We start from the raw sequence: 26,009 nt of genomic DNA, 5'->3' as shown, positions 1-26,009 counted from the left end.
TCATTTAATTTTCTATTCTATGTCCCCAGTTTTCAAGGTAATGATGGATAAACAAGCACCACACCCCATTCCAATTAAACTGGCTTATCAGTTTGGAGTCTTAGGGAGATAAGAGCAGCTCAGGCCCGAGGGAAGCCTGAGCTAAGGTGAAAAATGCATGTATAATTGCAGGGAAAGTGTGGTGCAATGGCTCTCCTCAAAGAGTGAGAGGACAGGCTTTGGCAGGGACTGATGGAGGATGAGGGGGAGGGTGGAGAAGGCTTAGGAAAACAAATGCATGAACATGCAGTGAAAATGAGCAATTGCCAAGCCACATTGTGCCCATGTCTCGATTTTGGTGTGTAAGAGGTATAAATAAGAGCTAGAAAACTGAAAGAGCTAAAACTGAAGGAAGCTGGTGATGAAAGAAGAATTTTGGTGCCTTATGCCAAATTTGTTTTTTTTTAAAAGACAGTAATTGATGTCGGTGCTAGCTGAAACCTCACTGCATGCTAAACCTTGGAAAGATGCCAAAGCAGCCACTGCTTCATTTACAGCAAGTTTTAGGTGTTAAAAACCTCTAAGACACTTCCACAGTGCTGCGGGAAACAGCATCTTTCAACAACTGAAGTTGAGGATATTATTACAAGTCTTTCTGATTGGTAGTCCAGAATGGACTAAGATCAGCTTTGGGATCCTCTGCCCTAAAACACCTTGTGTTCAGAAATACATGCACACAGTGCTAAACTGTTCTTCTAATGAGTAAATCCTATGCATTAATTAATCAGGAGGGGAGAAACCTGCAATTACATGCCTATGTATCCTTCAGAATATTGTAAAGCATGACACAGCCAATGGGAAAAGGGCCTGTTAGAGAGGTTCGTGGGGTTTTTTTTTTATAATTACAGAAGCAATTAATCTTGACACAGCAGTCTCTATGTGTATCTGTATTTGCTGCTACTATGTACAACAAAAAATTCAGCACTGAGATTCAAGCAGACAGGTGCATTATGTTCATAGAAAGTACATCACTAATCCCTACAATTTAAGTTCAAGGAAGAAAGAAACCCCTACTACATTTTCTTAGCAACTTCAGTCATTTATCCAACATAAATGGATTAAACATGATAATGACAAACATATTAAAAACACCAAACAATTATATCTCTTGTGCATTATGAAGTAAACCTAAGGTTGAGCAAATGCCCTAACCTCAGAGTTCAAAATATATATATTATCTACCATATACAGCAATAGTGTAAAGCATAATTTAAAAATAATTTGTGTGTTTTGGCTGAAGTTGACAGTCATTTCAAAGAACCAACGCCAGGTTTCCAGAAAGGCTCAGTTCAGTATAACCATACCCTTGCTCAAACTCACCCTTAAAATTGACCAATTGACCTTCCCATTCTTCCCAAAGACAACACATTTCAACAGCTTCAGTATCCTGTTTTCAGCCTGCAACCCTGTTGTTTAGTCAAACAACCCATGTGTTTAACTTTAATTCAGCACTGGGAAATGAGTGGCTTTCAGCTACCCCGTGCTGGACTCTGGAACCCCGAGCTAAGAATTTCATGCTTCTTATCTGGCGGCTTTGCCAGCATTCCAATCCCTCCATCAAACACCAGCCCTGAGCCCTCCAACCAGGCAATAAAAAGTTGAAAGCTTGCTTCAGAGCTATTACCCAAACATTTGCAAACCAACACCTCAGCTGCTTAGTTAGATCAGCAGCCATTCAGCTCAGGAAAAAGAAACCAGCAGCAGAGAAGCATCACACCTCCAGGCAGGCTGAGGGAAAGATGGCTCTGAATAGCTCCAGGCTCGTCCTGACAATAGCAAGGGCTGGGAGTATTTATAGACTGATCCCGTTACCGCCTTGAGAACAGGCAGGGAACAGAACCCCAGGTGGTCTCAGAAGTGTGGCCAACCCCAGCTGTGCAAAGTTTACCTGCCTGGGCACTGATCACCACTCACAAGATGCTCGAGGTACTCAAGGGTATCAGGACATGACAAAACCAATCAATTTTGTTCACTTCTACTCCAAAGATCAGTTATGAAGCAGAAACTAAGATAACAGCAGGATCTCCAGACCTCTTGCCTTGCCTAAGAAAAATCAAGCCTCTAATGATGAGCATGAGGGAGAGAATATCACGAATACAGAATCGTATTTCAAAAAAAGAAAAAGACAATACAGGTTGCATGCAAGCATAACTTTATTTTTGGCTTTAAAAAAAATAATTATCAGCACTTTTTAGGGGAACTGGAACAAGTCACAAACGTATAAAACTTCTCAAACCTCAGCTGGCTCGGATGCTTTCAAAGGGCACATGGAGGCTGCAGCCAGAACTCTGATCTCACACACATATGCAGACCTGAGGCAGTTTTCCCTCTGTTTCTAAACCATTCAACTTGTGGACTAAGCTCAGGATTCTTTTCAGCAGTGCCTCAAGTCACAGGATATTCAAGAGAGTTAGCAATTTTTTGAAAGCCAAGTCCCTTACTTGTCTAAATATGGACATATAAGCCTTACTACTCCAGACTCTTAGTTTTGAGAGCTTTAGCCTACTTTTATTAAGCACTTTGAAAGCTGGGATTACAAGCTCACGGACGGTGCATTACATTAGTACTGGAACTAATGCTTGCCTCAAAAATTCACTATTAAAATTCTAAATAATTTAAATCTGTGTGCTAGCTGAAGTCAAGAGAAGGGGGAGAAAGGGGGAATCAGAGCAAGCACGAAGATACATGCAATGGCACAGCTTTAAGTCCAATGCCCTTCTAACCTTTATAATTAATTACATCTTCTCAATGATATACAGGCCTCAGTCATTTGTAAGTTATTGAACTTTAAAACCATCGGTGGTTGCTGAGCTACACAGACACATGCTCAGGAATGCATACAAAAGAAATGCTAGACCTAAGACATGTATAATGCATTCCCTGTATCTGAGAAATCATGATTTTTAATACATCCCAAATAGAATTGCTTCACATTTGACCAAAACATTTAATTCCTAGATTTCTCCCCTAGTTTCACAATAGTGACTAGTTTTGAAGTCACTATTGTGAAAGAGTCCCTGATACAACAATACAAACTAGAGTCTTTCATGTAAGCTCAACCTTAAAACTACAAAGGCAAAAGAACATGCACCTGCAATTAATTATATATTTCTTCTTTCCTCTAAAAGAAATTAAATAATGAAGGTGTGAAACTAACATCTTGATCTGTGCTGACAAATTGGGATCCTGGCTATTCCTGACAAAGCAAATTAGGCAGTGGACTGCCCTAAATTGCAAAACAAAGTGCAAAATTCTGCTTCCTGCCTCCAGGCCTATCAGGGAAATAGAATGTGAGTATCTATGGGGAAAAATAAAGATTCTTTTCCTGGAAGAGAACAGAATGGCCAAAGCAAGGCTGAAACTGAAGTGTGCAGCACTGCTTTTTCTTTGTAGTCAACTCACACCTCCTTGCTCAGCTGAAGTTGCCACTGGTTTTCTCAGTTTAAACCACATTTCACTGTTGGCAGAAGCAACTGCAGGACACAAATCAAACTCCTTACGGGCAAAGACAGAAGCTGAGCACATGGACAGAGAGATCTTCAGGCAGCAGTAAGAATCTAACTCCAATGACAAACTCATTTATATAGGAAAATTCAGGTTTGTCTTACAACTGTCAAAAGATCATTTGAATGTAGCACTGCCAAACTCAGAACAGCAGAACACACAATACTGAAAAAGAAACTGCAGTATGTTGCGCAGAAGAACAATACATTACCAAGAATATGACACAAGGTGGTAAAAGCTCTCTGGCAGAAGCCCCAAGTCCTGTCTGGGTGCTCAGAAAGGACTCTTTGTTTCACATGTCACTGAGAGAGGACTATCTGGCCATGAAATAACTTACTTGGCTCTTTTGCTTGAGGGACAGGGATTTACAAACTTTCACCTAGGGAATGGGGGAGCTAAAACCTCACTAGAAGCCCACATCTCAGTATACTTTACTGTTTTGATTTGTGTTATCAGGTATTAGAAAAATAGTTTTATTCTAAGGTATCGCCCCCCTTCCTGAAACACTGTGGAGAAATCTTTCAAAATTGGAATGTGTGTGTTATTGTATTCACAGATCTTACCAGAAATAGTAAAACTCCTCGAAGGTATGATTAAAAAAACCCTATAAAAATAGAGAAACTAGCACTGGGAGAAAGGCAAGGGAGGAAAAGATTTCCTATAAACCAAGATTATTCAAAAACGCTAGGTTGTCATGGAAACTGCTCAGGGAGGTCAGCCAGCCTCACCTTTGGCTGCCAGCATCATCTGTCAATGCCAAAGCACTGCAAACACCACAAACACACACTCAAAATTCACCCATCAGAATCCCTCCAGCACAGCCCAGTATTCTCCACAGCACAGCATGAAATAAAGCTCTCTCCTCAAAGAGGCTCATTTCACCATGAAACAATTTGGTTTAGGAACCAGGTTGATTTTAGTCTGCTGCTATAAGACAAAACCATCTTAAAGAAGAGAAACTCAGTCTAATTTTTCACCTTTCTTCACTTCTCAGTCACCAGTCTCTCCCATGGTCATGTACACATTCTAATTGCAAATGGGGGTTTAATCAGCACTGCAGCATTACAGATGTACACTGAAACTATCTGAAGTAAAAAATGTTCAGTTCTCAGGGTTCTACTCTAATTTCACAGCAGATATAGAGAACAGGTAAGTACAAGGGGAAAAAAACAGCCCAAGAAATTAGAAACAATCCCCCACCATTGCACACCTGAAAATGAGAAAACAAATTTACATCCCAGGGGTCCTGGAGGAGCCTAAGAAAGGAAATCCCCACAGAGACAAGTCCAGATTTACATCCTGAACTCTGATCTATGGCTACTCTGGCTCTGTTCACTTGCCACGCTCTCCTCCCTCCCCCAAATCAATAATTGCAGCCTTTGCACCTACAGGAAGGATCTGTGCCTGGAAAAGCTCTGGAAAGTTGTAGGTCACTCACAAAAGCCCTAAGTGTGCTTAGGGATCTGCACTTCCCTTCAGGGAGAGAGGAGTGAAAAACAATCACTGTTTTGGGGCATGCTCAGCTCTAAATGCTGAACTTGTTGCATGAGTATGTCAGAAATTAGCTCTGCACAGGATCAAAGCTGCACAAAACCAGTGGACCTGATGAATAATTTGAGTAGGTTGTTTCATCTGGGTTATGTGCTGTCTCCTTTCTAAAACCAAGTTAAATAAACAGTCTCAATTTTCTCCTCTCTTCCCACTCTTTTTTTCCTAAAAAGGCAGAGGCAGAATGTGCCAAAAAGATAAAGTAGCAGAATGGTTTAAAATGCAACATGATATTGACAAGCAGAAGAGAAATGTTCCTGAATAAATTTTTTTGCATACAACTGGACAAAATACTGTAGCAACTTGGTTAACAATATTTCTAGTACAGTGGGGGCTTATGTTCTGTAAATTAAATACATGTAATGGCTGACTGAGAACAGAAAATTTGGCTTCTCATGTTCAGGGAGTGGGAGAAAAGAGCAACAGTTATAAATTCTGAGACATAAGAAATGGCTAAAAAAGTGAAATGATGATTCTGAATATATCTGCATGAAAAATCCTTTTAATAAGGTTCTGGGGTGGATTTTTAATATCATTCTTCTACTTACCCTTGGTAATTTACTTTGATACACTGGAATTTATCTGTGCATATCAAGTATTTTTGAAAAAGCACATGGATTTGTGTCACATTCTGACTGCATACAACCAACCCAGAGCAGTATTATTAAAGCTTCTTCTTAGACCAAGGGAAATGGAAGAAAAACATCTTGTTTGTGTATTGGGAAATTCTTATAAACAATCCTGCCAGGCTAAATTGGGAGCTGCTTTTCACATAAAAGCAGCAATTTATTTTAACAAGGTTCACAGAGACACTCAAAAATAATCAGCAGAGAGCATGAAATAGCATGAAATTAAAGAAAACTCTGAACATAGCTGACAAACCTGAAATAATTTTTGAAATATAAAACTCCAATTAAAAAAATATTTCTGTATCCATTTTATTTGGCTTATTTACACTAAGCTCTGCTGTATCATTTCTTCCTCTATTTACTTCTGTCCTAGGGAGATGATCTGCATGAAAGATGCTAATTTATGATCCAGCTAATTATCTCCCAGTGTTAATTTTGAGCCTGTTAGTGTGCTACAGCAACCACAACACAACATCACAAGACCTACACTTAAAAAATATAACAATTTAAAATCATATATATTAGCCCACAATGAGAAACTAAAAGCAGTTTTTGGTCAGAGCTTGCAGCTCTAAATCTTGATCATGTCTTGAGTTTTAGGGCATTTAGCACGTCTAACAACATGCCATTATTTTCAGAGAGAGATGTCAGGTGTAAGTGTGTATAATAAATGGAAATCAGACTTAAAAAAAAAAATTAAAAAGGAGTTGTTGTACAATCTAATTAGCCAAATACTTCAGGATCTATGCCAGAAATATTTAAGAGACAACAGAGGATGTAGGTATCTTTTTCTCTAAGAAAAAACAACAACAGAGCTCCCCAAAACTTGCAGAGAGTTAGTGACAGAGATAGGACTGCAACTTAAATTTGGTAACTGGAGGTAACCTGCCCTTCAATCATGAGAATTCTTCCTTTTTACAATGTAAAGGGCATTTTCCAATCACTTTTATCTGTACTGCAAAAGCACACATAGTTTCATTACTTGCCACCCCTAACAGGCATCATTCACATAGTCCGACTGGAAGAACCCCTTCCCTCCAAAAGCTACTTTGTGCTTAATCTAAAGGATTTTTTAAAAACAAAGCCTACCATCTTTGCAGGTCTTTCCATTCTCAAGAAGTTTCACACCAGTGGGACATGCACACTGATAAGAGGGCTTGGTAGGAGACATCAAACACAAGTGGGAGCAGCCACCATTATTAGTTCCACATGGGTTTGTAGCTGTTAAACATAAATCACACAGATTAATGCTTCTGATAACGAATGACCTCATATCATGTGTTAAGACACAAATGGCATTTCAGTGATGGAATCAGTGGCAGCAACACAGATTAAAGGAGGAAATGATAAACACAGAACAAGTAAAAATTACTTCCAAGTGTTGAGTAGTGGGGTACTTATGGTACCAAAATGCACTGATGTTGAATATTTCCCTTCTTGGGAAAGTAGCACTTGGCTCTAAACAAGAACTTTGTTTCAGCTCTGCTCTTCTCATTTTTACAAACTCTTCATCATACTGGTGCTGAATGTATATATATAAAAAAAAATACAAATACAGTAAATTAACACAATGGTTAAGACAGTGGTTACTACACTAATATATATACTTTATATATACACTATATATATATTTATATATACTATACTAACACAGTGGTTACTACACTACTACACTAGACCTGCTTAATATCATCTGCCAAATTAACACTACTTTCCACTCAAGAACTACCTCTTAGAAAAATAAAAATATTGCGTTGCCTGAAGTTATGGTACAGAAAACAGAAAAATATCACAAGAGCATAAATGTGTTGGGCAGAAAAAAAAAGAAAGGGAGGAGTTTTCTTGCACTTAAAAATCCCTGCAAAAAATGCAGAGAATATCTGGTTTCCCTTTGGATCTTTTACTATTCTCTGCACTGGAAAAATTGCATCATGACGTGGTTGAAGCCACCCAGCACCATCCAGAAAGACTAATTAAAGATTTTTGCAAATCAGTTCCAGATTGCAATTAAAAAAAAGGACAGCAAGACAGCTTACCATTTGGCTGCCTCTTCTGGCTGAAGGCATGGATATCCATGGGGGAGAAGATGTTGGAGTGGATCTCACGCAGGTCCTCCCCGGAGTACTTGCTGCAGGCCAAGATGGAATGTGTGTTCCAGTCCGTCCAGTACAACGTGTCCCCAAACAGTGTCAGAGCAAAGGGATGTGGAAGGGAGCCTTTAACCACTGCTTGCCTAATAGAGCACAGGAGAAAATGAATGTTCAAACACAATTCGTAACACAGTTTTGCCTGAACAGAGCTTCAGTAAAAAGAAGTTTGGGTATTGTTGATCACAACATTGTATTTATTTATTTCTGGGAAACAAATATACTGCCCCTGCTTTGGGGAATGATATGAAGGAACAGCACAGGAATAGTATTTTCAGGCTGCCTAGTGGTGCTGAGAAGCCCAAGAGATGCTACCTGAAATCCTTACTGAGATCTGTTGGTCCTTTTTATCTCTTGAACAGCCCATGCCTGTAGTGCTCTCTGCCACCACATGAACACCAGCTGATTTGATGCAAGTCTGACTGCTTCCTGCTGATACACCATGTCCACCAATTCCAGCCTCAGCAGATTTCACACTGAGACAAAATGGTCAATTAGCTGTCCATCCATCTCTTCCAGCTCCTCTTTTCAACCATCAAAAAAATACTGTAAAGTCGTTTTTCACTCTAAAGAAATCCTTAAAGTTACTTCCATTATTATGATAATTATTAAGCTATTGTTTTCACTATAAGCAGTGCCATTCAACAGAGTTCTAGTGATTTTCTGCCATGGTAATGATATAATTTCTGAGCAAACTGGGTCACTGCCTCTCTCCAGGTTCACAAACAAAATTAGGGCATATACTCATATATTTTATGTATATATACAAAGACATGCTCATTAGCCATCACAAAAATGCAGCACAAACATTACTGAAGACAGTTTTTCCAGGTTCTTGTGATGTAGAAACTAATTATCTATACCTAAGATCCTCAGAACTGGAATTAAGTAGCTCAAGTCTTATTTTTATTTTATTCACAATCACAGAGAAGTTTAAGATGGAGAGGACTACAGAGGCCATCTGGACCAACACAAAGCACGACACCACACAAGTACCACTTACAGGAGTGCTTCTTCCCACCTCCTTTCTTCTTAACTGCCTAAGTGGAAGTGTGTTCCCACCTAGGCAAGGTCCTTCTGAACAGTGGGGATCACCATCCCTTTCCGGGAATGTATGGATAATCATCCATACATTTACTGAGAAAACGCCATGACTTCTGGAAATAAGTCTAACTGAAGTGGTTTAACAGACGACAAAAATACTCTTATTTTCCAAATATTTGCTGTTAAAATGTAACAGAAGAGTATATTAAAGCAAGAAGTTTGAAGGTGTCCTCTGAATACAAAGAAACTATAGTCATTACTGTCCTTTCACCTTAGCTTCTGGAAAAAGATGCATTATCGTTAAAGTTTTTATTTTTTTTCCTTTAGATTCCCTTGCTTATCACTCTAGTGTTCCAATTCTACATGAAATTAAATCTATTTCTTGGTATTTTGCACTCAAAAGTAGGACATAGTATCTTTTCTTTCTTATCTCTGTCTGGAGTCAGGTATATATTTGCTTCTAATTAAATGCACCAACTAAGCATCTTACAAAAGACCATTGTAACATAATTTAAAGCTGAAACCTGCCAGCCAAACAGTGAAGCCAGAATGACATAACACATTCTGGTAACAAGTATAAAGGCATTCTAAAATTGCAAAGAGTTTAACCAACTCTACTCCCAAACTCTAAATATCTTCAGATTTGAGTTTTATTTTAGAGCCGGCTAGGGGACTAAGTCTTTATGTATGACATATTGTACATTTGACAAATGACACCTACAGCATTTTGTTATATGAAACAGAAGCAAAGACCGAAACTCTCACTATAACCAAACCTGCACCAAAGGCAGCATTCCCATAATAAAGGAGCCACAGTTTCATGAAACATTCTGACTAACTTTAAAACAAAACTGACCAACCAAAAAAAAACTCCAAAAAACACCAAGAAATTTTACATGTGATTTGTACCCACCCATAAATCTTTGAGTACAATAGCTGCTGTTAGACATACCTAACTTTCAGACAACCCTCTATTCATATGACAATGCATCAGGTGAACTGTGACCCTTATTCAAGCCAGCCCTTATCTGGAGAGATTCAGAATCCTTTCATTTGACTGTGCTGTCAGTCACAGTCTTGAAGCAATTACTGCTCAACTTGTATTATTTTTCTCAGCAGATATAAGGTTGCAATGCATGAAGATGGCTTTGGGTCCAAACACAAGTGTGTATTTCTTGCATCTCATTAAGATCACTATTACCAGGAACATGTACTCTGTAATCTTTGTTTCCAGCAAGCCAGTGCAAGGTGATAGCTCACTTCCAACCAGCAAAACCAGCAGGGCTTTTTCCCAGGGCTTCAGCTGAGCTCAGTGAGTCTCCACACCCTAGTGGGGAGTGAGAAGAAGGGACTGGAGAGCCCAGCTATTAGAAAACAGGAAAAGGAAGAAGAGAGGGAGCAAGAAATGACCTTCTGATGGCTGCTGTGAGCAGCTGTGCTTTAGCACAACCTGCACTAGGAACTGCAGAGCTTTCTCTGCTTTTGGTGAGCAAGATGAGGGGCTCTGACTTCTGCCTAGACCAATTATTTATTAAACACACCCAGGTGGATGAAGGTGGCCAGTGTCACCTGTAGCACTTAGCTGCTGCACAGTGCTGATGGGAGCATGTAAGAGCTGAAATGGAGGATGTGAGACTCCAGGCAGCTCTCCAAAATGCAGTTTATTACATCCAAGGTGTCACAGCAGTCCAGGGTCATGGGTGACAGGGCTGTGCCCACAGCTGTCAGCTCCAGCTGCAGGCAGGCCTGGAGACCCTTTGGTTTTGGTTACAGTGCATTATATACTTTTCTTTGCTGAGCATCCTAATACAGTAGAACCAATCTATACCTTAACTTTTATCTATAGCCTATCATAACTACTGTAATTACCATATTCATGTTACTGTTCTCCAATCACTAAAAGTCAGTAACATTACAGTTTAAGCTAGAAGTTGTTTTCCAGTTTTCTTGCAGTGGAAAATTCTGAGACCTTTTTTCTACTTGCAACTTTGCTAACTTGTTCACCTGTGCTATCTTTCTGCTTGGTAAAAATATCTTGCTTGTGGTGGGTTTATTCTTTGCTCTAAGTCATAAAATCTCCTTTCTAACTAACACACCCTTTGCTTCCTAGGTTATCCAGTAAGACTGGCTCAGCAATTCTTTTCTTCTATATCAAAACTTGCTTCCATCTCTATTCCTTCTTCAGATTCTACATTCAAAAATATTTCTGCTAAGCATACATATCTGTGAGACTTTCTGGTCAAATTTTCATCCTTCCCAACAGAAGCAGGTGCCTCCCACCTCCAGGGTGGTTCACAAGCACCCACACAGGGTTGGGGAGCAGAGAGGTCTCCCCATTCCTGGCCCTGATGGGTTCCAGGTACAGCCCTGCAGGTGCAGCTGGGCTGATGGGGACCGACAGCTCCTTGCCAGGCTTCACTGCAACAAGTGACAGGACAGCAAAAGGCTCTCCACCCTCTTATCCTTCATCAGGCTCCTTGGATTCCTCAGACTGCTGCACTTGTGTCATTAGTCTTGTTTAAAAGAGACGCCAGAGACAATGGGAAAGTGGGAGCTGGGGGTAAGGAGTAATGGTATTCCTTCAGGAGACATCTCCAGGGCCTCAGCAAGATGCAAATTGGATCTAAATTAGATGGAACCAAGCACACACAAACTTTAATAATCTCTGCACCAGGCATAAAATCACATAAATTTGCTTTAAAAATCTGGATGGCGATTGACGTTTAAAAGGCCAACATCTCTGTTGAGTTGGCTGGGAAGGAAATGTGTAAAGGGACAGCAGAGAAGGAAGGTGAGGAGAGAAACAGAGAGAAAAGATGGAGATTCCAGAGAAATTAAATTCACTCTGTGTTGAATATCATGATTTCCCAAATACAACTATTTATCATCACAGTAATCAGAGACGCCATTACAATAAATATTTGCTATGGAAGAGTTTTCTACTGTCTGGAGAAAATATAGAGTTGATTTAAATATATTCACCTTTGTTCTATTTTTATTCTGTGAAGAGTCCTGTGAAACACTTGGTGAAGATAAAGGAAACAAACAATAAACAAGTTAAAGTGGGAATTGCAAAAGGAGCTCAGAAAGTGACAAGTGGAAATCTTAGCAAGTGGCCAAAGCACTCAGAGCATGAATCAGATGAAGCAGGATGAAAGATTAAGATGCACCCATAAAATACCACACCAGGGATGCCACAGGGAGGGCAGGGAGCTCTGGTTCCCTCAACTCACAGGATCTCCTCTCCTGCCAACCTGACAAAAACATTTGCAACACAAACTCAGAAAAGTAATGCATTTTTATGTATTTTTATCATGGATGCTTGTCCAAATCTTCCTATCAGAAGACAAGCATACTTTTAATTAAAAAGTAAGCAAGAAACATGATTTGTGGGATATAATGCTCCCTTTTTCAGGCTCAAGTGTTTTTGTCTTTTGCCACTTCTTTAAGCCACAATTGCCATGTGTTTCTAGAAAGAATATATAACAAACAGGTCTAACCGTGACATTTCAAAGCCCACCTGCAATGAAAGTCTGGAAAAGTCAATCAGAAATCAAATTATAGTTGAGAAAGGAGGTCATTCTGTGGGTCGCTTTTCAGGCAAACAGATGTTTTGAAGCTCCAATTTCTAGCATTTTTGTTTTCAGAAGTACCTTGGGGAAGAACCAAGAAATTCAACCTAGCTCTATGTCCAAATAATCTAATTAATTCTGTTTATGCAGGATTCTCTAGCAGTTTTAATTAGGGCATTATTTGGCTTCTGCACTGGCCTGTGTTGGTGAGGCATTGAAACAGGCTTCTCACCACTGACTGGTTCTTCATTGCTTGAAGGTGTTAAGCAATTTCATCACCCAGAAATATACAGAAAGACATGAACAGAACATGAGATTTTATACCTTGTACATAATGTCATGTACTGTACACATTATAGGCAAATAAGGAAAAAATCCTCTTCTAAATGCAGGGATACAGTATTTTCAGTGTTTCAACACATCTGCAACTAATCATCTGGCAGACAGACATGAGCTGATGCTTGAAAAGAGGAACTAGAAAAAAAAAAATCAATGCTCAAGTGCAAACTTAAGACATTCACCTCTTGCAAGAGCTTCCCAGCTTTCTGACAGTTGCTGAAAGTATGTTTTCTTACAGTGGCCTCAAAAACCATCTCATTAGCACAAACAATTCCTGGGGGACCTTGTAAGTGCATTTCCCTTCAGCCACTAACGTGTTAACTTATTAATTAGAACTGCTGCTGCAGGGTAAAGGAAGGGGAAATTAATTCAAGAACTGCTTTAGCAGGCCAACCTATCTTGGGGACTCTACTCACAAGAGAGCTGTCTGCATTTCAGTTTTGTTTAATTAGTCCCACAAAAAGCAACTGCTCCTTCTGATAAGAGCAGGGCAAGAGCTGCAAAAAAAAAACAAAACCACCTCTTCTATGCATCAATTTAGTTCTGTAATTATTGCATTCTGACATGAAAAACTGTTCATTCCTTTCTCTCACTGGCAAATCAAGGGCATTAGTCATCAAGTTCTTTGCTCTTCGTCTTTATTCTAATGAGCCCAACACTGGAGCAGCTAGGGCTAGTAAATCCCAGGGCTAGCAGGTAATGAACCATAATCATCCCTGTAAAATTTGCTAGAGAGGTTTTCTCACGAATTTATGACTCTACCACGTATTTAACTGAGTACTATTGCCAGAGATGTCACGCACACTGCTTTAGTGGCTCACTGTGACTACTGGAAGATGTGACAAAAGCTCCACCTAACCCCAAAAATCAAGGCTTATAATTTGTTTCTCTCTCTACAGAATCTTCCCACCAGCCTACTGTACCCTTTCACTTTCCAGACCCCTGCAAACAACAATTGAAGGATTCATGTCCATCATGAACCTGGGATGGGGCAGCCCTGGACACACTGGAGTGAAGCTGGACAGCAGTGCCAGGGACAGGGACCTGGAGGGGCTCCTGGTCAATGGCCAGGTGGACATGAGGCTGCAGTGTCCTGGAGCAAGGAGGGACATCCCTGTCCTGGGGACATCAGGCACAGCTGGGCCACAGAGGGACTGTCCCACTCTGCTCTGGGGCAGCCTCAGCTCAAATATTGTGTGGAGTTTTTGGGTGCCACAATGTAAGAAAGACATAAAGCCATTAGACAGTGTCCAAAGGAGAACATGAGGATGGTGAAGGGCCTTGAGGGGAAGCCGTGTGAGGAGCAGCTGAGGGCACTTGGTCTGTTCAGCTGGAGGAGGCTGAGGGCAGCCATGGCAGTCACAGCTTGTGCTGAGGGGAACAGGAGGGGCAGGCCCTGAGCTCTGCTCTCTGGGACCAGGGACAGGAGCCAGGGAACGGCTGGAGCTGGGTCAGGGCAGGGTCAGGCTGGAGATCAGGGAAAGTTCTTCCCCCAGAGGGTGTCGGGCACTGCCCAGGCTCCCCAGGGAATGGCCACGGCCCCAAGGCTGCCAGAGCTGCGGGAGCGTTTGGACACCGCTCTCAGGGATGCACAGGGTGGGATTGTTGGGGTGTCTGTGCAGGGACTGTCGGGGTGTCTGTGCAGGGACTGTCGGGGTGTCTGTGCAGGGATTGTCGGGGTGTCTGTGCAGGGATTGTCGGGGTGTCTGTGCAGGGATTGTCGGGGTGTCTGTGCAGGGATTGTCAGGGTGTCTGTGCAGGGACTGTCGGGGTGTCTGTGCAGGGATTGTCGGGGTGTCTGTGCAGGGCCAGGGGTTGGACTCTATGATCCTTGTGGTTCCCTCCCAACTCCATATAATATTCCATAATTCAGATCAAAGTACTTCTCTGAGATATAAATCTTAAAAGTTTTAATTCTTGTGTAGTGTCAGGTGTAGAGAGCTAATATTCAGAATATAAGAATAAAAGAATAAAAAAGTTTCAGATTTCTTACAGACTTAGAAATACATCATTAATTTCTAGGGGGAACTCCTTCCAAATTTTAGATCTCTGAGGTCTGAACTTCAATACTTTAATACTGTCGGTGACATCAATTAAAATATTTTCCTATTTACACAGCATTTTTTCATTTTCCAAGCCACAAAGTCAGTTTTCTCTAAACTGTTTGAATTTTTTTAATACAAGGATGTTACTTGCTACCAAATTTTTCTCCCAAAGCAATTAAAACTTATGCCATCCTACTTTACATGAAGGTTTTACAATTGCTTACCTGCTACAGACTCTTTCCCACCTCCTGTCATGCAACAGTAAAAAACTTGAGAGATCACCTCTTTCCTCATCTGCTTCCTTTTCTAAGTTACCAAAACTACCCAGATGACCCAATTTTTATGAAGATCTGTCTTTCAATAACCCATTCGCCTTTTTCATTTCAATAGAACCAACTTCCAGAAGCATGTACTTTCCCAGACATGACATTAGATAAGGCATCAGAAAAATTAGTAACACTTCACAAGGATAAAAGAATCTATTCTGATCAAGAGAAATTTAGAAACAAAAAACCTCAAACCAACTAAGTATAAATATAAAGCAGCAATTTAGAAAAATGGTCTAAATATCAAGGTAAAAAAATGACCAGAACTGGCAGTGTCTAAATAAACCAGAGTCTGGTTCAAGTTAGATTAGGCACTTGATAATGATCTTGTTCTCCCCCACACTTAACTCTTAAGGAAAAACCCCTAACTGATAGCCCTCTTAAGAGCTGGTGGATAACTGTAGGTGGGGTTATTTGCTGGTTGTCCTTTTTTTTTGAGGGGTTGGAGATGGCTAGGAAAAAAGACTAAAGGCTTTGTGGATTTGGGGTGGTTCAGTGGGATGGTTTTTTCCACTGAAAAGCAAATCTAAAAGGCTTTTTCTTTGGCTGCAGAATTAGAAACTGTGTTTTCTTTCCTAGTATTGATGAATCAGTCAGTGAAAAAGATGAACAAAATAATTAAGAGATAAAATACGAATTACAGCTGTAAAATATCACATTGAAAAAGCCGAATTTGTTGGATAGCCAAAAGACAGTATCTACACAAAAAAACCCCCAACACTTTGGACATCCCCAGAAGATCTTTTTTCTTAATACAGGCAGAGTCTAAGAGGTCACAGCAGAAAAGAAACCATCCCATAAAATCCCACTGCAGAACAGCCTAACTTCTGCAGTTCTCTTTTCCCCCCTTATGATGTAATGGCAAAGAATAAAAAATGAAACCAAAATGCCTCGATACAGATGTTGACTGCTTTTTGAATCTCCAGAACTTTCTCACATGCCTAGGGAAAAAACAGGTGCTGTTAGTATTGGTTTGTGCCTCTGAGTGCTTAAGGGAAGTCAAATGTGCTTTCCTTTCTAGGAATGACTTCCCCTTCTGCCCCTCAAATAGTAATATATTAGCATACTGCCACGACATATTCCTGGTACTGAAATGTATGAATTTGTATGAAAAAGAAACTTAACCTAAAGCATTGGACTGCTTTGGGTTTTATGGCTGTGTAAGAAAGAATTAGTAGATCTAAAAATCTAAATTACTTGTCTATACAGGTCTTTATTAGAGGCTTAAGTAATTCCAGAGAATTTAGTGTGGAATGAGGTAACTGCTGGGACTCAGGTGATTTCAATTGTGTGCCATGAGGCAGCTGCTGGACACAGCTGTGTATGCACAGACAAGGCTGGTCAGCCTCTTGTACCAAGACAATTCAGCACCTCCTCAGCCTTATCCCCCAGATTAACCCAGGGCAGACCAGGGAATAAACACCATGAAAATAAAAACAATATACCCAAGTATATTTACACCACTGTGCAATAGATCACCAGCAAGAGACAAACTGCAAAGAAGTCAGTAGCAAAACAAGATTGAAAAAGCAGAACTGCCAGAAGGAAACACTGAAGTAGCTCTGGAACAAGAAATGCTGGAGACACCAGATAAAATTAAAAATACTCAAACTTCTACCATATATGATAATTTCTATCCTTTGCTCTCAATCACTCGAGAACTTATGTGACAGTCATTTTTTTTTAAAGAATCTCTAGGAAATATTCTGTCTTTTTGGTACTGAGTTTTTTTCTTGTGAAACAAACAGCAAATGAACGACTACTTCAAATTAGATATCCACAATCCATGTTTTTTATTAACCAACCTAGTCATAACACATACCCAAAGACACAAATTTAAAATTGCATCCAACTCCAGGTACTTTCCATGAACCATACTGCATGAACTTGTGATCACTTAAAAGGCAGAACTTAGGAGAAAAGTGATATAACCTTTCAAACCAGCATTACAAAGACATTGTGGAGTTCAAAATAAATATCACAAGAAGACAGTGGGCATGTTTCATACATGTTGTCTGTGGTCCTACTTGTCAGTCCACACAAAAGAATGATCTTATCAATAGAATTAATTTCTTTATGTCAAATTAACATTTGTGGTAAAAGGTGGGCAAGTCCCTAAGAGGCCAGAACAAAGAGCATAAGAAAAGATATTTCACACCCATCTAAACTAGCTGAAACATCACAAAAATTTGCAAAGAATAACCTCACAAAAATCATCTCTCCATATGACACCTTGGGCACAAGCTGTGATTTGTGTATGCAAGCAGTAATCATCAAACTCATCTAATGGAGAGAGTCATCACCCAAATTAGAGATGAACACATATACACAAAGTACCAGTTATACCCTTAATTAAGAAGTAGCCATGATTGGATCAAAAAGAATCACTTGATTGCTATAAATCTGTTCAAGAAAAAGTCATTTTGGCATAGCTCTCCTTTAAGGACTGTTTTCCACTAATTTCCCAGCACCTAGGATTAATGAAACTGAAATATTAATATATGATGATCCATTTTCTCATATTATCTTCTGCATTTCTGAATACCACAGCAACCTTGCACAGAACACCTACTGAAAATAGACAATTCTGCTATTTAGTCTTACACTATTAAGAGCAGGATTTGAGGATTTTTTAATGGAACTGGTTCTGAAAAAAGTCATTGGGAGAGTTACAGGATACCCTGAATAGAAGGACACATTCCACTTCACAATGCTGGAAAAGTGAGGATGATGAAGGATAAAAGTTTCTGACAGCACTGGTTTGCTTAAAATTTTGTGAGTGCTAACGTGACAATTCGCTGCAACAGAAATTACAATATTGCTTAGGCAGCATCTTCTAAGAAAATCCCCACATTACACCCATAAACCAAAGACTTCTTACCTATGACTTCCATCCAGATTTGATTTGTGGATGAAATTCAGTTTAGCATCTGCCCAGTAGAGTTTCTGTTCCTCATAATCCAGTGTCAGTCCGTTTGGCCAATAAATGTCCGTGTTAACGATGATGGAGCGGCTCGAACCATCCATCCCTGCTCGTTCTATCTTTGGTGCTTCTCCCCAGTCTGTCCAGTACATGAACCTGCAGTTATTTGGAAAAAGACAAAAAAAGAAAGCAATCATGTACAAATCTACACCTTTCAGTAAAGGTACTCTCTGTTTTGCAGAGACAATGTCTGTAGAGCTGTGCTCTACTGGGTAAGGGGCACATACCCTGGGAAACAAAGCAAAGTTACTTTACAAAAAGCTGAAGAAAAACAACTTAAAACAAACCCACAGTACTATATCAGGTTATATTTCCATGTTTCCTTCTTTCCTTGGGTAACAGAGAAAGTTGGAGATATCCACCAGATCTCGACAACCATCTCAAAATTCATCATTAAACAGCAAAGGCAGATATTACAAATTGTCATAAAAGTACAACAGCTCCTCTAATATGTGTCAGAATTTAGGGGGGCACAGAAGAAGGTGTGCAGACTTATAGCAGACATAGCTGCCTGTGATGCAGTGAAGTGGTTTTGATGGAAGATCAATTCATGTTCTTTTATTTCCAGACAAATTCCAAGACAAGCAGCTACACCAACATGTTTAGAAAAACAGCTTGCATCCAGTAACTGAGAAAAACACTCTGTAAAATCTTTTAAGACTGGACAAGCAAGTTTTAAAACATTTAACATGCATCAATTTTTAAACATTATTTAACAAGTAGTGGGGAGAGGGAAGCTATTCGGTTGCATTTAAGATAGTGGCAAAGCAAGGGAAATCACTTTGTTTTGGCTGGAGACTAGCAGGGGGTAAGAATATTTGCCCTTTTTCTGCAGGTGGTAGAAAATGGATTTACTTTTGTGGGTTGTTGACAGAATGCATAAGTAAACTGAAGTAACACAGAATACAAACAGATCAGCCAAAGTGTGTCCATGGTGCTTGCTCTGTTTTGTTGTTGCAGCTGGAACAGACTACTGTCCTAAATTGCTTCTCATAACCTCATGACATCTGCCAGCATTACCTGCTCCTATCTGTGCTCCAAAGCCTGGCTCAGTCAAAACAATCCAGATTAGGAAAGACCTGAAGCCTTTAATCAAACTCAGATCATCACACAACCACAACAGGTCCATGTATGGTAGCCACATGTGAGGAGGCCTAGCCACCCATCCTCTAAAGAAAAACAAATGTGCAACACATTGAAGAAACACTTGCAGATGAAGTTATTCTTGGCAAAGATTTTTTCTTATTCTTATTCTTATTCTTATTTTTATTCCTATTCTTCTTATTTTAAAAATTCAGGAAATTCCATGTTATATCTTCCCCCTTAATTCATGTCTACAGCATGTTTGTTTTAATGTGCAGCAAAATCTGTGCAATATAGAAATGCAGCTGATTAACACAAATATTATCCCAAGTAAGTCATTCTTCATGGAGCAACACGTTTAATATCTGAAGAGAACATGTGAGATTTCTGAAAACACAAACAAGTGCCTCAGATAAACTGGTTTTTCATCAGGAAGAAGGACAAACACCACATAATTTTCAGATGGGTAGCACAGTAGCAAGGCATCTGGTCAAGCTATGCAATAAGAAATCACACTTGAAAGAAGAAATGTTCCAAAAAGTCAGGCAGCATTTCACCAGTGAGCATGTGAGAAAGAGAAAAACGCAGCTTTACTGTTAACTTCTTTAAGACAGCCCTGCTTTGCCCCAGCTGTCAAGTCTTAGACTTACAAATCAAGGTTAATGGGTTCCAAGGCTCTGACCAGCCTGCTGGACTGATTTTTTGGGGCTGAAACAACTCATTAATTGCTGCACAGCCTCATATTCTTCCCTGTCTCACTCTCACCTCTGCAATTACTGAAGCAAAAGCAGGTAAAGGTAGTTTGGTAAGAAAGTAAAGGCTTCCCAGACATCACAAAACCAGCCCTATTGCATTTGTTAAGAGGAAGACACACATACAGAACTGGCTTTAAGATTCAGTAATATTTCCAATCAGCTCCGGTGACCTCTTGTGCATTTTCTTCAAATGTTTGGGTTTTTTCACTATCAGGTTTGTTTTCCTCCACCCTGCTTGAAACCCTGTGGGTTTTAATGTCTCCATTAAAAATCTCTGGAACCAGCCATGCTCCAGCTGATGACAGCCATGCAGACAAGGTAAGGGCCATTCTCCCTCTTCCCCATCCTCTTCAAACACATTTTGCTATTTCAATTAAAAAAAAATTTAAAAGCCACCACCCAAGCCCATGGGATAGAGCAAAGTATTAAGAGAAAAGTAATGTCTTGTGCTAAATCAGCTAATTATACCATGCAATACAATTAAAATCCAGGAATCTAGATTTTAATTTTACCAGCAGAGGCTGGAAATGGTTGTGAGATGTTATAAAATCTAAAAGCAGAAGAAAAACAACAAAGTGTATTTCTTTTTATATGTGCTTATAACTTTCAGTATTACAGAGTCATGCTGCCCTCCAAAGAGTTAAGGAACATCAAGTGTTTGATATACACTTATAGAAGAGAGGAAGGTTCTTAGACTTCAATAAAAAATATTAGTTGGTGGGTTTTTTTGACTGTGGCTGAAAATGTTGGTTTATATTAAAGTTTATCCCATCATTAAAAATTATGAACAAATAGAGTTTTGATAGTTTTTCCCTACAAACTGTTTTCTATGCCTCTTTAAATCTAACAATTTTTGGGTTTTGCATTCTGTTGCATAAGGTGAATCCATGCAATAAAACTTCCTTCTAAAAGGCCCCTTTGCACTGTATAGTTGTAACTTCACAGTTTTGATTGCCTCAAATAGAAGGTTTTGCCATGGGAAAACAAAAACCCAACCTAACAAAAGGATGAAACAGCATGTCACAGTTCATTCTGCTTGATGAACAAATCTAATAAGTAACAGAGATTTTTTTCCAAAAAGCCTATAAAGTCTAGGCACTCTGATGGCAGAATATCCCCCATACAGAGGAGGAAACTCAGACTACCAATGCCAAGATTAGATGCTGTAATTTAGTACTGATTTCTGACAGTAAGCAGAGAAGGAGACAAATTTATTGCCAGCGCCCATCAGCTTTGCAACTTTCTGATCCACAAACACTCACTTTCCTGAGTGTTACTCAGCTGCTTAATTAGGGCAGCTAATTATTTGGTGAGGTCCTTCACAGTGAAGGCCCCAACTCCGCAATTATGCTTGGTTCAGGGCCCTAAGAACTTGTGGGCTCTACAGGGAGCTGCCAAACTTCAGAGCTTGCAGCAGCCCCTGTGGAGCTCATCAGCTCTGCAGTGGACTCTGCTCCAGCTCCAGCTCTAACAGGACTGGCATTCCTGTAACCAATAAATCCAAAGTTACACACAGTTCAGGAAAACTATGCACTATAAGTATGTTTGGTTATTAAAATAGCTCTTGACTTGAGCAGAAACGTTCAGGAGTTTACAAAAAGACATTTGAATCAAGCAACCCTCCAGGTAGCTCAACAGAGACTCTTTCTGAGGCAAGTTCACAGAGGGAGGAAAACTGCAATCCAGAAGCACACAGCAGCAATGAACAACACAGAAAATGGATTTTCAAATAAGTATGACAGAAAGGTTTTAATAACAAGTTTCTCAACCAACTGCAAAAGTCAGAAAATATTTTCGGTCCTCCAGGAAAAGCAAAAAATGTACATATAAATTAAATATGGAAATAATTCTTCATAAAAGAGAGGAAGAAATATCCTTTGGGGATACAATCAAGATAAACATGAGAGAAAATATGTTTTTAGCTAGCTGAGAACTGTGCTCTTTTACAATAGCTTGTCTCTCTAAATAAGTATATTAGTTGATTGACTAGATTAGTTGAATGTAATTTTCAGAGCTGCTTTACAACAATATCTTATGTTAATATTCAGTGCAGCCAACATAATTTTCTGTGCAAATTACCCTATCTGCAGCCTTTTGGTTGCCTCTACACCACTCTTGCACATACTAAGAGCAGCTATGTGAAGAATAGATGTGAATTAAGCAGGGAACTGTGTTAATACCCTAACACACTGAATCTTTTACTTTTTATCCTTGTTTTGGGTTCAGAAGCCAAAGGGTTTCCAACAGAGTTTCCTATTTCAGACAGGTATGGCTGGCTCTGAACCACCTGCCTTAAGCAATGCTATGTACACTGGACAAAATCAAATCAAGATTTCTTAAACTGAAAACCAAGGCTTCTTTTATTTCACTATTCTGCAAAGCATCAGTGTGTCTAGTAAATGACTAAATGAGCTAGATGTGCTGAAAATGCTTGACAAGCAAGAACCAGTGGGCCCCGCTGTGCCTCTGCCACTGTCCCCACCCTGACCCTCCATCCCCATCCCTTGCACCTCAGGGAGGGTGGAGGATGAGCACAACCCCACAGGTGCTTGGATCTCAGCATGAATTCCACAGCCCAGACCATCAAACATGCACAGGGGTCTCTGTGCAGTGCCTGGAACACAGTGACCTGTGACAGGGACACCTCAATATGGATCACTGCTCACACAGCAGGAACCTGTGCAGGAACAGGGATCATTGAGGATAAATTACTGCAGCCTCTGCAGCTCACCTGTCAGGGATGCTAAAAGACTCAAATGACAAGTGGGAGAAACCCATGTGTAAAATTCCATGTGTACGTTTACTATACACACCAGGAAAAGCTCTACTGGGACTTCTATTTTTTAAGGCATACAAATATTTTGCCCAGTATACTCTATACTGGTTCCCTCAAGATGAAGATGCTGTTCTGGTGACAGAACTTTAATGCACATGTCTGCATTTATTCCAGGACATCAGGCAAAAACCATCTGTAACCAGAATGGCAATGTGAGGATTTCCACTTTGGAGCTGGTTTTACTCCCCTACTCAGACCTTATCTAGCAGGAGAAATAAAATCATCACCAGACCTTCCCTTTTCTTGGAATCCATTTCTAAAATAAGGGATAAATGCAAACATTCCACTTTTGGAATGAAGAAAAGCTGTGATGAAGAGATCAAAAAGGTGATGCTCTAGCTCAGCATCAAGAATGAAGTATAAAACTAGAATGAGATTTTGTAGATGGCATTCATAAACCCTGAAAATAATGCTTTGGAAAAGCCACTGAAAACCTTTCATAAGAAGTCAACATAGAAGAATAAACCTACATGATACTCTCATTTCATAACCAAAAAGAAAAAACGCAGTGTTCAAGCTAGTTACCATGGCCTCTATTTTCAGGTATTTCAATTTAAAGAAAATGCTGGGCAATCTAACAAAACAGATGAGAGATTGTTTTTCATTTTCACCCAGTCATTTCTGAGGCTCTGTAGGAAATAAGGTTTGACTTAGCTGTCAAACCAAACACAGACTGATGCACTGCAGAGCCTCATGCATATGGTTGTCCTTTTGGCCACAGACCTCCAGGAAAAAGAGAAAGATATTCATTAAAAAACAAGAAGCAGCTATTTTGTTTTTTGCTGAATGCTCACAAAGGCAGAATTTTAATTGTTTGAGCAGGTGGAAAGGTCTCCTGCTCCTTGAACTTGTAAATTAACCTTTGCTATCTCCTGACACAAAAGGTCTAATGACATGCCTTCCACAGTTAGGAAACAAAAGCCATTTCTTGGTTTCTCCTAGAGCAAGCAGGAAATAAAGCTTGTTAGAACTAAGCAGCATTTGCAAAACAGTATTTGAAACAACAATTTTCCCAGTTTATGCCAAAAAATAGCGAGGGATACAATTTCCTCTCTCTGCTACCAATTAACACCATCCCTAGACTCTTGCTGACCTCAAGACAGAAGCAAGATCCAAATGTGCTTTGGAAGGCTCCAGCCAGCCTCTTGCACAGGAGCCTCTCCAGATATTACACACCAGATCCTGGCAAGTTCACACAGCAGGTAAGCCAACAGAAAAACAAAGCATTATTAATGTAAAAGGAGATGGACAAAATAGGATAAGAAAATTCCTTGCCTTCCAACCTATCTTGGTTCTTCAAATATAACAGGAAAATAGAGGAAAGAAAACCAGCTGGCAGACTTTCAGAAAAACCAAGCACACAAACAAAAATACCACAACCAACAACTGTGACAGAGTCTCTCAAGAGGCCAGGAGAGAAGCTGAGCCAGGAACATGTGCTGGGTAACTCTGCAGGGCTGAGGAGTCTCACAGAGACTCCAGCATGGCCCAGGAGGAGCCCACATACACAAAACACCTTCCAAATAGTTCTTTAAGAGCCTACCAAAAGGTGCAGATCTCTATGCACCTGTGAACTGAACTAAATTGTAAAAGCTAGTACAGAAGAATATTTAGCTACATTAAAACTACAAGTGAGTGAAAGCAATGAGAAAATGGTGAGATCACAGTTCTTAATATTTCTCAGATGAAATTTACCTTCTTTGTACAATGAAACAAATCTGTTTCTTTACAGGGACTTGCACTAAAATATAAACATTTGCATTTCACATATTTAGTTGGTAAATGAGGATTTAGAATTCTGCAATTTCAAAGAGCTTTAGGTTGAAACTAGACAAGTCAGCTGCTGCAATAATTTTTCACTTGCTTTTTCCGCTCAATCAAAATCAAACTTGTTTCTTATTCTTCAATAAAAAAACTGGGAGAATTGTTCTCCATATCTCCCTATACATCCTGAAGGCAGGAAGGGCAGAAAGATTTTTCCCTATACTTCTATCTTAAACTGAAGCCCTAGAACTTCTAGAATTGAAGCCCCTGAACTTCTCCATGGCAAGACAGCACAGTCATTTATGCCAGTTGTGTTGCTCAGTGAATGAGGGCAAGAGATAAAAATCTGCCATTTGGCATTCTGGGCTGTTTCTCAGAAACACCAATCTAGGCATACCCCACTGCTGTGCAAGGCTTGGAGTGATGAGCTGCTCCATTCCAGGTACCCCACAGACACATCCCCTACACCCAGCAAACAGAACATTCTGCTATAACCATCCCAGCAAAGTCATCTTACAACGAGAACAGTTTTTAACCATGACTACTCACTCAACTTTACTCACTGATTTAATGGATGTTTACTCTAAGTGGAGTCCCATCAATCCAGCTGTAGTTCACCTTAACATCAGAGGGTACCAGTGCTAAAACATGGATGGGCAGGATGGCACAGCCAGGAACAAGAGAAAATTAGGTCAAAAAAAAACTATCAGACATATGACCTGTCTACAATCAACTGAAATTGGGGAACATGTTCAGTATCATGAGATCTTTTAATCAGTAAAATATCCCCTTGTTATTCAGCCCCTCTATCAGGGCACAGCTACAAACTGGATGATTTTTATGTTCTTGATTCCTGACTCCTCCAAGAAGCCCTACAGAACCTGAATGTTCTGCCAAGCCACGGTGAATCCTACCCTCCATATCACATTTCAGCACCCTGCTAATTCTTTTTTCATAGTTTTCATCCTATTGTCTGCTATGTAAATCAGGCTTACTTACACTTACATCATTCCTTAGGCTTTTTTTAAAATTCAATTAACTCATGTCATCCAGGGGTTCAGTACATTTTCAGTGCAGCTCCTGTCCTTGTGATTTATCAGTTTGTTGATATGGAAACCAACCTGATGCCACTTTGATCTTCCACCAGAATCACTAAATCACTTATTCTCTTGTAAGAAAGTGGCACACACCAATTAATCTTTTCACACCAGAAAATTACATGAAATATGGCCTTGTTTTTAACCAAAAGCTACATGATATTCATTACAAAACAAACCGCCAAAAAGGGGGTGGGAAGACGAGAGATTTCTCTACAGCAGGTAAGAAAAACAGAAATAAAGGGATGCATTGTAATTAATGCATAATGAGACAGGTTACATTACACAAGATTTGGTT

General features: G+C 39.8%; 1 protein-coding gene across 1 annotated transcript in view; it reads right to left on the bottom strand.

Annotated features, from left to right (window-relative positions):
• The window catches only part of LRP6 (LDL receptor related protein 6), a 116,528-nt gene that overhangs the window by 52,751 nt on the left and 37,768 nt on the right, over positions 1–26,009 (bottom strand). Inside the window, exons 3-5 of the mRNA XM_059471981.1 lie at positions 18,075–18,272; positions 7,757–7,953; positions 6,810–6,941 (exon numbers count right to left, since the gene is read on the bottom strand). Coding sequence (XP_059327964.1) covers positions 6,810–6,941; positions 7,757–7,953; positions 18,075–18,272 — 527 coding nt within the window. The remainder of the gene's footprint in view (positions 1–6,809; positions 6,942–7,756; positions 7,954–18,074; positions 18,273–26,009) is intronic.

Source organism: Ammospiza nelsoni, chromosome 5 (assembly GCF_027579445.1).
Source record: "Ammospiza nelsoni isolate bAmmNel1 chromosome 5, bAmmNel1.pri, whole genome shotgun sequence".
Lineage (NCBI taxonomy): Eukaryota > Metazoa > Chordata > Aves > Passeriformes > Passerellidae > Ammospiza > Ammospiza nelsoni.
This window is presented reverse-complemented; position numbering and strand designations above follow the sequence as displayed.